This window comes from Euprymna scolopes, chromosome 20, assembly GCF_053919585.1.
Source record: "Euprymna scolopes isolate OS-2025 chromosome 20, ASM5391958v1, whole genome shotgun sequence".
Taxonomy (NCBI): domain Eukaryota; kingdom Metazoa; phylum Mollusca; class Cephalopoda; order Sepiida; family Sepiolidae; genus Euprymna; species Euprymna scolopes.
Window position 1 is genome coordinate 78,492,006 of NC_136501.1, and position 18,943 is coordinate 78,510,948.

Genomic DNA, 18,943 nt, shown 5'->3' on the forward strand with positions numbered 1-18,943 from the left:
TGGAGCACACACAAGAGTTATCGCAAAATATAGACAAACAAAATTATATAGAAATCAGTTACAATTTTTCAGAAAGTTTTATAACAATTCAAGGCATCAATTTTTTTAATAAGCACAAAAATTTCAATTTTAGCCATTTTAACCCAAAAGGCAACTGGAGTTTTCTCATATCATGTTTAATGTTTGTGCAAAATTTCAAAAAATTCCAAGATATAGTTATTGAGAAAAGTGTGGATGGACGAACAGACAAGGGTCCACCCTCCTTCTGTCAGGGAACTAATAAACTTCTTTCAGTCTAATTGTTTTTTTAAATAATAAATAAGATCTGAAAAATAAAAGAATGTAAATGTTTAAAAAGGAGAAAATGAGTAGTCTTCCCATTTTTTATATTACCTAGAGCATCCTTTGAACCAGACGTAACTCAGCGTTTGCTCAGCTTTCCTCAGAACATGACGTTAACAGCTTGGGTTTAGTTGTTGTCTAACGTAACATGGCGATCAGCCAATCACAACGCCGCATGCTTATTTTCAACTCAATGCACGTGCACACGAATGCTACTCCTGAGCAGCAGACAAGAAATTGGATAAATATTGGAAGAGGAAAAATATTTTTAAAAAAACAAAAACAAAGCCACCATTTCTTACATGCAAGTCAGTCAGGAAGGGAAGAGCAAAACATGAATTTGACCGTCTTGGGTCAACAGCTGCAGACACTGGACGCCATAATTGACTTTTGTCAGCAGTGAAAACTACTAGCAAAAACAATACAATGTGTAATATGCGACCACAAATGCAGCCTATGAAAAAGAGAGATCATTACTGACAGCTATGCTGGAGATATGCGAATGTGAAGTGTTAATGGTGGACAGTAATCCGGTCTGGCACCTTCTTCACTAAATCTCAAAAAAAACAAAAACAAACCCATCCACTTTTAATTTATTTTTATTTCGGACTATTATTCTCATCTTTATTAGTTGTTTTTCATCTTTATTGGTTGTTGTTTTTCACAACGTTATGGCCAACTATTCCTCTGGCCTTTGTCAGGTGGTAACCGCGACGGATAGGAACTTCAAATCTCCTAACTGCATTCTTAGCAATCACAGCCAACCGTAATTGTTGTCGTCTCACCACGTTTTGGCCAAGTAAACCTCTGGCACGCTTTGGGTAGGATTTAAACCGCTATCTTCAGACAATGTCCATCTGGAACCGTAGAGATTCAACATCTCTATCAACTGCGCCACGGGCCCAGAAGGGCGATCAAGGTTGGATTCTTTGATCTTATAAATACACGTTTATTTATTATCTGATCTTCCATAGTAGGGTCCGCACTGATTGGTATATATATTATTCCTTAATTGGAATTCATTTTTGAGATGAGCATTATATATATTAATTTATTTTTATTTCGGACTATTATTCTCATCTTTATTAGTTGTTGTTCTTCATCATCGTGAAAAACAACAACTAATAAAGATGAGAATAATAGTCCGAAATAAAAATAAATTAATATATATAATGCTCATCTCAAAAATGAATTCCAGTTAAGGAATAATATATATATACCATCCACTTTTGTTTTAACTTTTTTACCAAAAAATACATAACAAAAAAAAAGACCCTAACCCTAGTCAGAATACTCATAAAAAGCAAATGGCATTTTTAAATTTTTTTTGAAAGTACCATTTGCTTTGTTTCAATTTTCCTTCATAAACAAAACAAAAAAAAGATACTTTTTGTTTGGTTTTCACCAAACAAAAAGTTCTTTTCTAATTTTCCTTAATAAAAATAAATTATCACATTCTTAAACAAACAAACTTGTTTGAAAATAAAAAAAATTGTTCCTTTGAATCTTTTCTTGAAAACATTTGGTTAAAATTATTTAACAAAAAAAAAAAAAAAAAAAAAAAAAAAAGCACTTATAACCTTTTTTTTCACACAGTTAATAAAAATTAAAAATTACAGTAGGTTTTTTCTTCTTTTTGATGTTTCTCTATTTAACATTTTACTACTTTTACGTAGCATTGTTATTTCATCAGCGACGCTCAGCATAATCCGGCTGTTGATGTCATGCTCCGAGGAAAGCCAAGTAAACGCCGAGTTATGTCTGGTTCAAAGGATGCACTAGTACCATATTATGATCCTATCGCCTCCCCGGGAGGGTTACTTGGTTGAGGAACGTCTTGGGGACGCAACCAGCTCCCCGGGGAATAAACGATATCTAACAATAGACACATGTTGGAAATAACTGTCTGGCATGGGTCACATCTTGTGTGTTCATTGCGTCGTTACAGGTATCTTCCCATCGTCTGCATTAATGGCATGCTGAAATCGAACACTTGTACAAAAATAGTGAACAAATGCATTTTTGTAAAAATATATATAATTTATTTAAGAGTTAACAAGTAGGAAGCATATTTAGTCGACCCATTGCATGCACACCAAATCACCACGTCCTCCCCATATGGGGTACAAGCTTCAACTGATTTTACAATACAATCATATTTCAATTCTCCCTTCATTGAAAGAGAGAGAAAGGGAGTAAATGAGAGAAATAGAGAAAGAAAGAGAGAGGGCGAGAGAGAACGAGAGAGGGACATAAAAAGAGAGAAGGTATATTCATACAGGTTAAACATTGTTTTTGAATGCCTCGATGACGCATTCTCCGGCTTTGACCTTTCAATTTCTAAGACCTTATATCGTTTTGCCTCGGTTCAATATTATAAACAAACTGTCATTCTTGGCTGGAGTTATAACAGAACATTTTCAAAATTACAAACCCCTGTTTAACACATTTGCACTGCACAAGTGCAGATCAAGTTATAATGTAGAAGCCCCCAGCTCCCTTAAAAGGGGCTACACCATTGTGCCACAATATTACAATATTCACTGGATTAATGAAAAATTTGAGGAAAGTTGGTATGTCATGTGTGCTGCTAGGGAATAAATGACAGAAACAAAACAAATTTAATAAAACATTGATCTTTATTTTCTTGTTTATCTGGCAAAGTAGGGTGCGCAGTGGACTTCTCCATCCATGATATATAATCAAAAGCTTAGTCAGGATGACGTCCATCCTCTTGAAAATTTTGTTTTCACAATTGTATTACATGTCTGTACTAACGGAAACAAATTTCTTTTATTCAGTTTAAAATCAACATAACTTTGGACATAGTTGAATCTGGTAAGAGTAGAAGTCCAACACAACATCTTTTGCTTTTATCAATATATCAGCAGTAAAATTTTGAGACATTGATATTTTATAACATTTCTTGTGTTTTAAATATCAATATAGCTATCATATAAGTAAACATTAAAATTGTCAGTTTTAGAGAAGTCAATCTGAAGGTGGGCTTAATCAGCATCATATAGCTGCAAACCTTGGGATTTCAGTTTCTACTTTTAATCAAATGATTGTCCAAGTCATCAGAGAGGGGAAATAATATAATTTCACATAGATTGATCAGAATCCCCTAAATTGCCATAGAAATAGCTTTGTTAATAGTGTCCCTACTCTAACACACACAACAAAGAATATACATTGCTTGCAAAGAAGAATAAATTACTACTCAAAGAGCATGCGAAAAACTAAGGGATAAAATATTTTTAAATGTTTAAAAATAAAGAATAGTTTGTCAATTTCATTCAGCAATACAGCAATAGTTTGTCAATTTCATTCAGCAATACATTTTTAAAAGAATGTTTGCTGTCTAAATATAATTTGAAATGATTTGTACATGCAATAAATATTCAAGCAGTGTCAATGAAAAATTAACATTTTTACTTTAAAAAAAAAAATCAAGATGAAAAACACGCCTCCAATTAAAAATGAAATAAAATTTCAAATGCAAGTAAAATTCAACTTACCTGACAAACCAAAACCAGCTTGAATAAGTTCTTTGAATGAATCAGACAAATCTTCTGCAATTTGAGGATATTTGATTTTTGATTCGATTCGCCAGGTTAACTTTCGAGCAAATAAACGTACATACAACTTCTGGCTGCATTCTAAGATTAGAAACAAAAGAGTTATTTTTTATATTTTTATTACGAAAAAAATTTTTATTTTAATTTGTCTATGCAAACTTAGCATAAAAATTTCTCTTTTGACATCAATAATCAAAGCAGAAATTAGTGAGGGGAATAATTATGAAAATTGAATAGAAATTTCCTGACATAAGCAAAGTCAAAAGTAACGAAACACTTTTCGATATACAGCTTTTGCTTATGAAGCTATAATGGAATGGTTAAATGAATTTTCAGGTCAGAGAACCTGATATGTGACGACAAAACAGAATTGGACAGTTTAGCCAAGGCAGAAGTGGAAGCCCACGCCTCTGAAGAAACCAACATTTTCAAAGAAATTTCGCTTTTGTGAAGAAGCACCTGAAAAAATGATCACCATCAGGATGCCATTCGTGTGATCATGGGATCAGGGAGAGCATGGTAATTGTGCAGAACTATTTGAAATATTTAATAGCAGTAAAGTGAAATCTATAGCTGTTACTGTGTATTATTAGTTGGTTTGAGACTTGAAGCATCAGAATAGTAGAAAAGAGTGATATGCATGATGAGGATTAAAAAAAAAACACACAGAAATTTTAACTGCAGTTAAGTGTTCTTTGAATAACTTGAAAACCATGAGATACGAACTGAAGAATTGTAACAAAGATGTGAAAGTAGTGGCTAGCAAGAACCAACATAGCAGGCGTTAATCTGAATTGGTTCACATAACAAAATTTGTTGAGAAGATGCAAAAAAAAAGATATGAAAACATCCAGGCAAACTTGGATCTTGCCAAGAGTATGGTGATTATGAAAAAAAAACTTAATATTTTGGCTATTCCTTATACAATAGTTGCAAGAGCTGAGTGCTCAACACCAAAGAATAAGAGAATCACTTATAGAAACCAAGAAATTCCTCAGGCATATTAAATACTAAGTCAAGCTGGGGATGCTCTGGTTTTTCTGAGGAATTGCAAAACAACAGATGGTTAGCTTACAGTTAGCATGAAGACTAATTCCTTTCAATTGTAATGGTTGTTAAAGACCATGTCATGTAGCTCTATATCTTCAAAAAGGATTCAATTCAGATGGTCATACTGAGTTGCTATCCACTGTTGTTAAGCACTAAATGAAGAGGGTGGTTGCAAGAAGTTTATAAATGGGGTAGCAGAACTTAGTTTTTTGTCATACCTAGATCAAACTGGTCCAGGTACTAGAGGTTGTGTGGAAGGAGACTCAAGGTGGCTGCGTTCTGCAAAAGATTCTCTTAGAGATTTTGAGAATGCATCAATTATTGACTTTTTTCTTTCCTTTCTAAAACATAACAAATTTGTCTTGACATCCTGTATATATATATATATATATATATATATATATATATATTTCATTAAATAAAATAGATGTTTTTTGTCTATTAATTCTATTTTCGATCCTTTCCAACTTCTAAATAACAATCTTCACTTCTGGTGGGAACTGGCTGATGTAATCACCATATTTATCATAAGTCCGAGTACTTTCCAATGCTTCAGGATTCATCATCAGGGATAAATTAATCTAACTGGTTTTGAACAATTTATATACGTTTTTTTGTTCTTTTTCCTCATTGGTTAATTATTTTATCATCAGCCAGTTCCCACCAGATATGAAGACTGTTATTCGGAAGTTGGAAAGAATCGAAAATAGAATTAATAGACAAAAAAAAATGTCTATTTTATTTAATGAAATATGCCCTAGAGAAAAAAATGTTGCCTATATCTATCTAAAAAAAATTTACATTTCAACGATATTTCTCGCAGTTGACGGTGGCCAAATGGATTTGTTCCTTGCTAATGGATGGCTTCGTTGCCAGGTTCAAATCTCTCAACCAGTGTTAATCGTGATGATTCCCAAAAGGATGAAACACTAGTGTCGGTAGATATTTGATAATTATTACAGTAAATAATTATATATATTACAATAAAAAAATGCGAGCATAAGAAGTAATATGGTTAAGCTTAAACATGGAAAAGTAAAGAACTAGTTGTTAAAACTGGAAAAGAAAAGGACAAGATATTCTAGTAAAAAATATAATAAACTTATAACTTAAAATATTGCAGCATTAAGAATTGATTATATAATGTTAAATTGAATTTTTAAAAAGATTTAATGCTGTAATAATTGTTCGAAATTTTGTTGAAAAATGAGTGAGCAGTGAAGCTTTAAAGCAGTTCTAAATGACTAAAACTGCCACTTAACCATATATTCAAACATTACCGTGTTTTAATGATTATATATATATATATATATATATATATATATATATATATATATATATATATATATATATTGAAATAAAAGTTATCCAATTTAGTGTTCAAATATAAATGAAAATAGCACAAAGTTCTTTAAGATAGCTCATGTACATTTGGGTTCTATGCTCTTTTTTTGGACTGAGGAGTTGCCCTGCTAGTATAATGTTGAGAACTATTATATACTTATAACATTATGACTGTATATAAACTATATATGTTAATTGGCCGAAAAAATTATATGCTAATATTAGTAACAAAACTGTAACTTTTCTAACATGAACATGAAGTGACATATTGGAAAAAATACATGTGCGAGTTTCAATCTGACAAAATCTTATAACAGTTTATCTGTAGTAATAATTTTGAATTGTTTTTTGTTATCCCGACTTCTCTCTTCTTTTTCCAATACAACCCCAACCTGGTTAAAAAATATATTGCAATATTCTTTCTCTTGAAGGAAAAGTAAAAATAATTACTTCATTTTTCTTTTAATTTTAGTTGCTTAAAAAATAACACTGACAGTTTTTTTTATATAAAACAAGTTGCCAGAAAGAAGGGGCAGTCAGTGAGTGGTAGAGAAAGAGAGAGAGAAACTATGTAATATACTTTCTTTTTTTTGTTGTTGTTATCCATGCACCTGGGCAATGCTGAGTATATTAAGGCAAACAGCAATTGATGAAGATCTTTCCATATAAATTAATAGTTAACAATTATTGTATGTCATGATTTGATTTGTTTTCAAACTTGGACAACTGCTTACTTACTATTAATCAAAAATCTAATAACAAATATTCTACATCAGACATTTTTCGATACTCTAAACACCTTTTTTTCGCTGTCTGAGATTCATTAAAGCTCAAACATCTAGCAACTGAGTTATATTTAAGTAGCCACAAAATTATTAACCATTTCGTCAACAAATCGCTGAAACAGAAGACAAACTATCTGCATCTGTTGTTTGCTGACGAGACACCGTATCCTTTAAAACCTTAATTTTTCCAAAATTGATGAAAACTACACCTGATATCTCCCTCCATGTACACATGTATATCATATCAACATATTTCTTGACACTTTATGAGTTGTAGTGCATCTGATTTCATTATTATTCATTTAAAGAAAACACTGAACACCCAATTACACAATTGTGAGGTCAAATTTTGAGATAAGATCAAAAAAAAAATTTCCTAGGTATTGAAATTTATGGTAGTAATAAAAAAAGGTTTTGTTTTTTTTAGCATTTTGTTTTGAAATACTGTAAGGACATATTTAGTTTTTCTTAAACACAGATTAAACAAATTAAATGAATACCAAACCTGAAAGTGAATGGAACGTTTCAACAACCTTTCGATCATCGTTGTCAAATAAGGCATCATACTCTTCATCTTTCAAAACTTGCGAGATTATCATCTTAAAATTCTCCAAATAGTATGGCACATGAATGGTTTCCTCTTTATTAGCGTCAAGATCTCCATCCTCTATAAGCATTGCTTCCTCTTCATCCACATGTTTCTTTTTTGTTTGATTTGTTTCGTTTGGATTTGAAGAATTTGTTGTTATTGAATTAACCAACAATCGTTTCACATTATCTGTCTTGTCTTCAAATGGACTTTGCAAAGATTTATTTCTTTTCTTTAGAACATGCATTTCATCTTCAGAACTGGAAGAAATCGATGAGATCAAATCTATTGGTTTAGATTTTCCATCTCTTTGAGAAACATATGAATCTTCAAAATTGGTTTCATCAGTGTTTGTGGATTTGGTGTTAAAAATACCACCTGAACAATTTGAAGATTCATTTTTGGATCCAGAAGAAAAACCTTTAGAAACTTTTAAGGATAATATTTTTCTAGGAGAAAGAATTTTTTTGTCATCACAAGTATTCTGATAAAGTTTGCAAGTGGTCACCTCTTCCTCCTCCTTTTTCTCAATTTCTTTGTCATTCTTTCCTAAACGTTTTTCTAAATTTGATTTCAGATCATTAGACCCATCTGCAAAAGAAGAAAGAAAAGAAATTTTATTTTTAATTTGTAAAATGAAAATTTTGCCTAGATTTTCTTATTGGATTTCACGGAAAGCATGAACATGTTTAAATGATATTAAAGAGCGTTTCCACTTTTTAGGGAGAATATTTTTTTTTATTTTTAAAACAGAGCACATTTATATTATATACTTGACCCTTTTGATCTGTCAGTATTTGCATCTTTATATATATTAATTGTGTAAACAATCCAACTGAACACGTGCCATTGAAAGCTAGTACATTTTAAAATTATATAGATTTTTTTAATTAATGGCAATTAATCCCAACTATATTGGCATACTTATTGATTGATGAGTTAAAAGGTCACAAGCCATAACAAATGTAGTACTGAAAATAACATTTTATTTTAATACACATCTTATACTTTTAAACAAGGGTTTCCAACAAATGTGTTACGATCTGCCTGGTGGGTGGTGGGGGGGCACCATGACAGGGGAGTATGAAGCCTTGTTAGAAGTAGCTTTGGATAACATTATTTTCATTTCATCAATTACATTTTTCAAGTTCTAATATATTTTTGTGTTCAGGTGCAAAACGAAACGTATGCTACATTAGTTCAACCATAATGCAGTAGAACCCCAGAATACGGTGGCTCTATGATACAATTTTTTCAGGTTACGATGTGAAATACGTTTTTCTGGCCCCTGGTTACGGTATTTGTCCCACCTTATGATGTTATTTATAATGTTATTTGATTATATACATGTGTATTATATAATGTACTGTATTTTGTTGCTACATTTTAATGCTGCATCCTGGGGTTCTACTGTACTATGGATTTATGTATGCTTGCCTGTGAGCAAACGTGCCTGCATGAATATGCATGCATGTCTGAAACTATATGTATGTGTGTACCAGTGAATAACAGGTATGTGTGTGCTCACTGTGGACACATCAATCACAAGTCCATTGCTGATTGGTGGATGACGAATCACACCATTGGTGAAATCCATGACTCAGTTCTGATGCGCTTATCAGTCATACTCTAATGTCAGCATGATAGCTTTACACATTCTTGTTTCATTTGCTTCTATCTACATGTGGGAGGCAGGATTATTAACTCTTGTCTTGCATTGATAACAAAGAATAGGAACAAATTGGAACAGGTTGCAGATGACATTAAACTGGCTCTAACAAACACTCGATCACAAATTTTAAAGCTCACTGTTGAAATGAAACATCAGGAATCTTATCTTGGATAGCTTTTCACACCTATATGATAATATTATTTAAAGAAATATATGTTCTTTTTGTGAACTCATTTTTTCAAAACGGACCGATTAGAGGAATCCATCATTTTTTTTACAGCTGGAAAAGTTAAATGAGGAATGTTTTTCATTTTCAAAAAATGCTATGGATAATAACTAAAGAAAAGAAATCAAAAAAAGAAAACAGCAACAATAATATTTTCAAAATGGATCAATTAGAAGAACGCATCAGTTTTTCAGTTGAAAAGAATGAAGATACGGTGTGGTAAAATAATAATCACTTGAAAGTAGTCTGCCTCTTTCTAGGAAATTGTCTCCCTTTGTTTGATATACCGAGTCACCATCTTGCATATGTATCTAGTCGAATAAAACCTAAATCTCCTAAAGGTATTCTTTATTCTTGTAATTTGCTACAATCTATTAGACTAGAAGTTGTTCAAAACAATTCAAAACAAAACTTATTCAAAACAAATTTATTCAAATGGATTAGGTATTGAAACCAGAACGATTCAGCCAGGATGCTAATTCACCAGTCGCCGCTAAAGAGTGGAAGTTTTAGTTCCGGATATTCAACAATTACTTGGACGTTATTCAAACGCTTGGATTACCGCTGGATAAATTGAATGTCTTGTTAGGCAACATAGACAGGACTGTGTATGATTACATAGAACATTGTGATATATGAAGAGGCTATACGGACACTGGAGAATGTTTACATTAAGCCTACAAACGAAATATTTGCACATCATCTCCTGTCTAGTCAGCGGCAGAAACCGGATGAGTCTATCGACTGTAACTACAAACAGTCACAGCTGAAGTTTATAAGGAAGAGGCTATTCGGAATGTGTTCACCAATGGTCTGGAGTCGAATCCTATTAGACAGAGGCTATTGGAGAATAGTCAAGATTGGTCTCTCGACCTTGCTCAAAAAAATGCTATTGCCTTTGTCCAGCAAGATTCTACCGCACCTACTATGACTGCTGCTAGAGAATAGGGGACATCTACGGAAGCCACATTGGCCGCTATAAAACCACAATGTTGGTTTTGTGGAAATCTACGCCACCCAAAAGTAAGTGTCCAGCAAGGCAAGTAACTTGCCATAAATGTTCGAAAATCAGACATTTTTCAAAATTGTGCCATTCAGGCAATTCCAGCACTCATTCAGCTGCAATTATCGATGCTATTCAGTCAATATCAAATAGTAATGGCCTTACACTCTCAACCATCTTTTCTGCTACTGAGTCGGGGTTTAAAGTATCCACTAATTTGTTTTTGAAAGGACAAACTGAAAGCCCTAATCGACAGTGGAAGTATTAATAGAAGCTTTATAAGCCACAATGTTGCCAAAAGACTTAAGCTGAAGCAACACAGAAGCTCAGGATCAATTCGCATGGCTGCAGGAGCACAGACCACAAAAATTACAGGATATTGTGTTGTGGACTTCAGCCGTCTTGGACGTGAGTACATTTAAATGTAATTAATGATTTGTGTACTGATGTGATCCTTGGTACTGATTTCCAAGAACAACACGAAAGTCTTGTCATCAAATATTGGTGGCAGCAAACCAACATGAACATTCTGTGCCCTCACAACTATCAATGTTGAACCTCCAACCCTGTTTGCTAACTTATCCAAAAATTGCAAACCTATCACAACCAAATTGTGGAGATTCTCAAAGCCAGACCAGCAGTTCATTGACTCAGAGACACAATGGTTATTGAAGGAGGAGATTATTGAGCCAAGTCTATCCCCATGGAGGGCACAACCAGTGGTTGTGAAAGAGGATGGTAACCATAAAAAAAAAAGAATGGTTATTGACTATTTGCAAACAGTCAATAAATATACACTGCTAGATGCCCAACATTGAAAGCATTGTGAACCAACTTGCACAGCATAAATACTTCAGTACAATAGATTTGAAAAGTGCATACCATCAAATCCCCTTACATTCCAATGACAGACCTTATACTGCTTTCCAGTCTGGGGGTCAACTGTACCAGTTTACTAGGATGGCTTTTGGAGTGAGTAATGGGAATGCTTGTTTCCAAAGGAAAATGGATGAATTCATTGGAAAACATGGTTTACAGGAAACTTATGCATATGTTGACAATTTGATCATCTGTGGCACTACCTTGGAAAAACACAAGATCAATCTTCAGCATTTCCAGAGGGCTGCCAGACTGGATAACTGGACCTACAATGAGGAGAAGTGCAAATTCTCTACCCAAACAATTGATCATTTGGGATACCAGATATCTGAGGGAACCCAGAACATCTATGCATACTTGTAGAATTACCAGCACCCCAAAATAAAAAGTCGTTGGAACGTGTGATTGGCATGTTTATCAGGTGAGGCTTTAACATCCTTTCAGACACTGAAAACTGACTTGATAAATGCCAGCCGGACTGCAATTAGCAACAATCTAATGTTTGTCGTGGAAACCGATGCACCCCACAACTCTATATCCGCTGTACTTAGGACAATCGACCAGTTGCCTTTCACTCAAGATCTTTACAAGGCAGTGAATTAAACTATGCATCAGTAGAGAAAGAGGCTCTTGCAATAGTTGATGCTGTCGAGAAATGGAGACACTTCTTAATTGATAGGCACTTCATTCTAAAAACAGACCAAAAATCTGTCCGATTCATGTTTGATACACAAAATCATGGCAAAATAAAAAAATGAAAAGATACTGCGCTGGAGAATCAATCTTGCACCTTTTAGTTTTGACATCCAGTACCGAGAAGGAAAAGAGAATGTGGCAGCAGACACTCTCACGCGAACAAGTTGTGCTACACTTACGGACGACAAACTGTTAGCATTACACAAATCCCTATGTCACCCAGGTGTAACCAGAAGGACACCCTTTATTCGAAATAGAAACTTACCATACTCAGTTGAAGAAATCCGCGCAGTGACAGCTAATTGTCAAACATGCAACATTATCAAACTGAATTTCCACAAACCACCTAACTTACATCTAGTCAAAACAACTCAGCCATTTGATCGCCTAAGCATTGACTTTAAGGGACCACTACCTTCTTCATCTCGGAACAGATATTTACTAAGCATTGTAGATGAATTTTCCAGGTTTACCTTTGCTTATGCCTGCCCAAACATGGAAGCCAAAACTGTCAACAGCTGCCTATCCAATCTATTCTCTATCTTTGGCATGCCGGCATACATACACAGCGACAGGGGATCTTCATTTTTTTCCCCAAGAAACAAGAACTTTCCTACACAATCATGGAGCTGTCACAAGTAGAACAACTCCATATAATCCGGACGGCAATGGCCAAGTGGAAAGGTACAATGGCATTATCTGGCAGTCAATCCTTCTAGCTTTAAAAAACTAAAAGTCTTCCAGAGTCACACTGGGAAGAAGTCCGGCTGAAGCTTTGCATGCTAGTCGTTCATTGCTGTGTACATCAACCAACGCTACACCACATGAACGACTATTCAAATTTAACAGACGCTCAACCACTGGGATCACCTTACCTGCTTGGCTAAGTCACCTTGGGAAAGTACTGATGAAACAGTATCCCAGGAACAACAAACACGAACCACTGGTCGATGAGATCGAACTGATAGATGCAAATCCACAATATGCCCACATTAGAAAATCAGATGGTAGTGAGGCAACTGTTTAACTTAAGCATCTAGTCCCCAAGGGCAGAGGCCATAATGAATGACCACAAGAGAATATTCCCAGGGATGTACCTACATCAACCCAGCCCAAAAGTCTACCCCCTAGAGACAACGATCAGGAAATGCACATTACTGTGGATTTGCCAACACCAGTTCAGCCAAGAAGTCAGTCCTCTAAGGAAAATCATGAACTACCCCCTAAAAGAACTGTGAACGACTCTGTGAAAAAACACACAACTAGCCCACAAATCCTGCATCGTTCCACTCAAGTCATAAACCCTCCTAATCGATTAGACCTGTAAAGACACTAATTCATTTGTTTAGTAATTTTAATGACATCACATTACACCCTACTTCTTTTCGATGTGGTGGTGATTGTGGTAAAATAATAATCACTTGAGAGTAGTCTGCCCCTAGGAAATTGTCTCCCTTTGTTTGATATACCAAGTCGCCATCTTGTATATGTATCGTGTTTTCTTCTAGTCAAATAAAATCTAAATCTCCTAAAGGTATTCTTTATTTTTGTAATTTGCCACATACGGAAAATTATGAAAGGAGAAGAATGGAGAAAATATGATTCGACATTTATTTCTGATTTGAGTCTGATGGGTTTCTTACTAAGTTGGCCTCAGATTATAATTTAAAGAGAGTAGAAATGAATCTTGGGTTTATTTTCAGTTTTTGACTTTGAAGTAGTATTATTTAGCTCCTTATATCAAGTGGCTTCATACCTTGTCTGGAGTGATTTGCATAAAAAAAATTTCGGTTGGACCAATGTGCTTTAATTTGGTAATAAAGAATTTTGAAATATTTTTCAGATGTTTTTCCCCAGTCCTTCACAGAAAATTAAAAGAAAATTAAAAGAAAATTAAGTAGGACTTACTAGTCCTACCAACATAAGGAGTCGTATGGGTTTCAAACTGTTTTAATGGATGATGTAATTTTTTTAAGACATCAGAAAGAATCTCCACTCTTCCCTCTTTGTTTAATCTATGATGTAATTCCTTAAGACATCATTAAGAGTTTCTCCCCTTCCCTGTCTCTTTTTAATAGACGTCATTGTTTAAGACGTCATAATGCACTTCTATCCTCCCCATCTTCTTTAATGGATGCAGTTTTTTAATATTAATAACCACACATTGGCAAGAAAAATTATCTCTGTGGATAGTGACTATATATATAACAGCAGAGAGACCCAACATTGTCTGGGATTGTATGCGAATCAATAAATTTTCCATTCTCCCATACTTTTTATTGTCATCAAAATCAATAAAAATTGCCCATTTTTAAATCAAATTGATTGATTTCTGCTCTAATTGGGGACCCACCACGGTGTACTAGGAGGTAGCTTCACATGCCTCCTAGTAATGACTTAGTCCACAATACATTAGAGTCTATATTGCACTGCAGAGAATCTACTGTTGATTTTATAATATGATCTGTAAATAATGGCTTCACTTAAAATTTAAAATATGTGATGTTGCTAGTCTCAGTATTTTCTACAAATACTATTATGGTGTGCGTTCCTCAGAATTGTCTGATCTATTCCCTGCTTCCTTTATTCCAACTCATTTGACTTGTTAGTCTAGAAATCTCCATCAATTCGCTGTTTAAATACCTTATTGAAATGCAGCTTCCTATTCCAATAGATTCTTTTCTAAGGACTGCAAGGTTGTGGAACTCTCTTCCTGCTCACTGTTTTCCTTCTAACCCGACGGTCTTTTCCAGGTTAAGATCTTCTGTCTTTGCGATAATTAACTTTCGTTCTTGTTAGCTCCTTACATCAAGTGGTTTTATGCTTCGTCTTGAGCAATTTTCATGAAAAAAGAAAAAGTATTTGTCTGTGTCTCCAACTTTGATTAAGTGGATGCCATTCAATGTGCATCGAGACAAACGAACATGATCTACAGATTTTTACTAGTATTTTTACTCGATTGCTCAATTTAAACATTTCTTTTTTAAATCTGAAAATTTGGTGTTTACTTAAAAGTTTTGAGGTCTAACACCGAGGTATTTATATGGACAGATGATTTAATAGATGGGTGACCATTTTACTAAATAGGCGACCATTTTACTAAATTTTACTAAATGAGTGGCCATTTTACTAAACGGATGACCATTTGGGACTTCCAGGTTTTGTATGTATGTATCTCATCCTGGACTTTGCCTTTCCACTGGACTCAAACAATGCCGATTTAGTTTAGTTGGGGATTGTGCAACTCTTGCCTCACAATTATACACACGTGCAGTGCAAAAGAACACAGTATTTCCTTCTAGGCAGTTTAGAGTGTTCATACTATATAAAAGCATGTGAAAAAAAACTTAAAACTTACCTTTAATTAAATGTTGTTTCGACAATTTTCTTAATGAATTGCGATTTAATTGAGTTTTTGGATCATATGAATCGATTTGGGTATTCAAAGAATTTGGATGCATTGATGCGGATTCTTTGGAAAAAAAACAAAGAATTGTTGACTGATTGTCTTTTGCTGTTTTGTTGCCAGTCTGAATATTTTTAGCAGCCATCTGCAAAAGAAATAAATTAATGAATATTTTGTTGTTTTTTGTGACTCATCAATGTGGCTGAACCTAGCAAAATTCAAAATGTGGATCTCCACTAGCAGTAAATGTACTGCTTTACGTTTGTAAATATCATTTACCTTTCTCATATATCTCCGCAATTAAAAAAAATGGAAACAATTTTTCCTGTCTAGACAAAAAAAAAAAAAAACATAAGAATGCAAACACAAACACCACATAAGTTCGATATGATCATACTACCTGCCAATACTTGTTGTAGGCTTTGTGGATATTATCAGTCGATTTTATTCAATAGCGTAAATTCCTATAATAGTTCCGAGGAGACTCAATTTTTCACAATAGTCATACTTTGAGAAGGTTGGAGATAATTTCATCCTCTTTAAAATATCTATTGAAGAGATTGGGTATCTTTTTACATTAGCTTCATAATACCGGCTGCACTGTCAGTGTTTATCTTTTCATTCCGTATATTTAACATTTACTCATGTGCTATGCATAAATAATGAATGCCTCCTTATGCTAGCAATATTAAAATCCAGGCAATTTGATTGGATGAGCTAGATCTAAACCAGATTGCTGAAATTTCTTTTCCAAACACCACTCGACAACAAAGAACATGGCGTCAGTCAATGCTCCATCTCATGAAACTAGAAAATACACTTCGCTTCTATCTTTCAATGTTGACATGCATGTACAATATAAGATAATGTATATATTTATTAGAATTACAATAATTCACATATACATTGAATAATCTTAGTGAATGCAGTAATTTGAAAATGAGAATTTTGGACATTTAAAGCGTACACCAAGCGAAAGATAAAACAAACATTTTTTTCTTTTAAAAATAGCAAGGTTTGTGCTTATATTTTCATTTATACTAACAGAACTCTGCTGTTATATAAAATATAGATATATGTGTGTGTGTGTGTGTGTGTGTGTGTTCGTTCTCTATAAACTCAAAAACGGCTGGGCCGATTTTTATCAAATTTCACACAAAGGTACTTAAATCACATCTTAGATAGGTTTTATATCAGAATGTCTTGGATAAGTATTAATAATCAGAATAATCAGATGAAAGAAGAAACAGGCGATTTTGACCAAGTTAACACCTTACACAGCCTAACATCACAAGTGCATTTGAGAAGTTTTATCACCACATAAGCTGAAATGCCTGACATATAAAATCAACAGGGGTGCATTTGAAATGAAGCACAACTAAACTAGGATATTTGACGTTTGCATTTTAAACTTAAATTCAAACCATCATATATAAAAATAGCTTTATAAAATGAACAGTAGGTGCTCTACAATGCAATGTAGATTACAATGTATCGTAGACTAAGTCACTGCAGAGAGGCATGTTAAGCTTCCTCCCAGTGCACCATAATGGATTCTCAACTAGAGCAGGCAATAAATCGATTTAATTGAAAATTTGATTCACCGATTTCTGCTGACAATAAAAATATGAGAGTGTGAAACATCCGTTGATCATCATTCAATTAAATTTAAGTGAATAACTATAAACTGAAGTTCTGCACCTGGTATTGCTCTACTTTCTCTTCTTTTCTTGTTGCCTGCCCCCTCCACTCTCAGTCTCCTCAGTATTTAAAGTTGATTACTTTTAAGTTACAATGTAGAAATATTAGAGTTTCTCCATTCTTAGGACACAACCTGTTTCTCGTAGGTTAATACACATTACCACCTGTAATAAAGAGCCTTTCGCTCCCCACAGATAAAGATGGTGCATTTAAATATTTTGAAGCCATTTTACTCAGCAGTGGTAAGGTCTCTGAGATGATTCATCACCTCTTGCAAGTAATGGTAAAACTACATAATAAAGTTTTTTTATGCACTTGAGAGATTTGTTCCTTTTGAGTTGAAATTGTGATTTTTGTATTTCTGTTGTAGTTGCAATCTCCAGGTTTAACTCAGTTTCTACCTGCTCTAAGTTTTTATTTGTTATTGTAAGCTTATTTGAAACTAATTCATCAATCAGATTTGAAAGAGATAGTTTGATCCTCAACAGAGCTTGAAGAAGTGTATCCTGCTGATTCTGTTTCATTATCATTAGTAGAAAGTAGAAGATGTAGAATACAATTCTTAGTGTTTTCAATGTCATTCTTTTGAAATTTAAATTTGAATCTTGGATCTCAAAAAGTAAGCACACACAAGTTTTTATCATTTAGATATGACGAAAATCTTGTTTCAATTGATTTATTGTTCAACAGTAGTAAGGATTTGACTAAAGTCAGAAATATCAGAATTAGATTGGACAGCTTTTGAAAGTGTAGCAAAGAAGAGATCGAGCGAGAGTTAAGCTAAAATAAATCAACTCACACAAAGAGCAAAGAGCATAAAACCGGTTGACGTCTAAAAGGCAGACAACACATACTGAGTATTCATCGCGATGAACAAACCTCGCTAAAGTCTTCGATGAACACATTATCCATGTAAAAAAAAAAAAAAAAAAAACAACACAATTCGACTAATATCAGTTTAAACATCCTACTGGAATTACAAAAGAGCAACTGGTTCAAACAAACAAAAATAAAAATTTTGCTTCGGACGAACAGATTATTCATTGTTATAAGTCTTAATTTAAACTACATTGAATATTTTGCTTTAATTTTGATAACACTTTTTTCCTTCAATAAAAAATTACTACAAAGTAGTACTATAGACGATCAAAAGAATTTTTTGTGCTTTTGTGCTAGGTTGTTGAAACTTTATTACTTTATTCAAAGACAGTTTTGAAGAACGTCTGAATTTTTTTTTTTTTTTATACACTCACACACACTAAAAAAAGACAATTTTTCCTTTTAGTATTATTTATGAATTGTGACATTTTATATTTTGAAAAAGAAACGTTTTTTTGTGTGCAAATTTCTCTTGGACAGCTAGTTCATAAAATTTTCTTTTATTCATTTGGTCTGTTCAAAAAAAAAAAAAAAAAAAAAAAAAAAAATGAGTTCTATATCTCTACCATCATTCGCAGAAGATGCGAAATTATGGTTTGTACAAGTGGACGCCTTTTTTTGAAATTCATGATGTCCCCCTACATAATCAGCTACGCATTTTGTGTTGTGGCATGTCGGCATCATTAGCTAAAACAGTTCGGGATATAATAACTAATCCACCTCAAGGAAAAACTCAACGACTGTGCGTTATAGAAGAAGTTACCAGTTTAAAATGAGTTAGCTGCGACAC

General features: G+C 33.6%; 1 protein-coding gene across 2 annotated transcripts in view; it reads right to left on the reverse strand.

Annotated features, from left to right (window-relative positions):
* Positions 1-18,943, reverse strand: part of LOC145241474 (fanconi-associated nuclease 1-like) — a 281,174-nt gene that overhangs the window by 175,148 nt on the left and 87,083 nt on the right. For both annotated transcript variants that reach the window (XM_080104461.1, XM_080104462.1), the window contains 3 exons: positions 15,526-15,718; positions 7,608-8,282; positions 3,864-4,004 (listed from right to left, as the gene is read on the reverse strand). In XM_080104461.1, the coding sequence (XP_079960587.1) occupies positions 3,864-4,004; positions 7,608-8,282; positions 15,526-15,718 (1,009 nt within the window). The remainder of the gene's footprint in view (positions 1-3,863; positions 4,005-7,607; positions 8,283-15,525; positions 15,719-18,943) is intronic.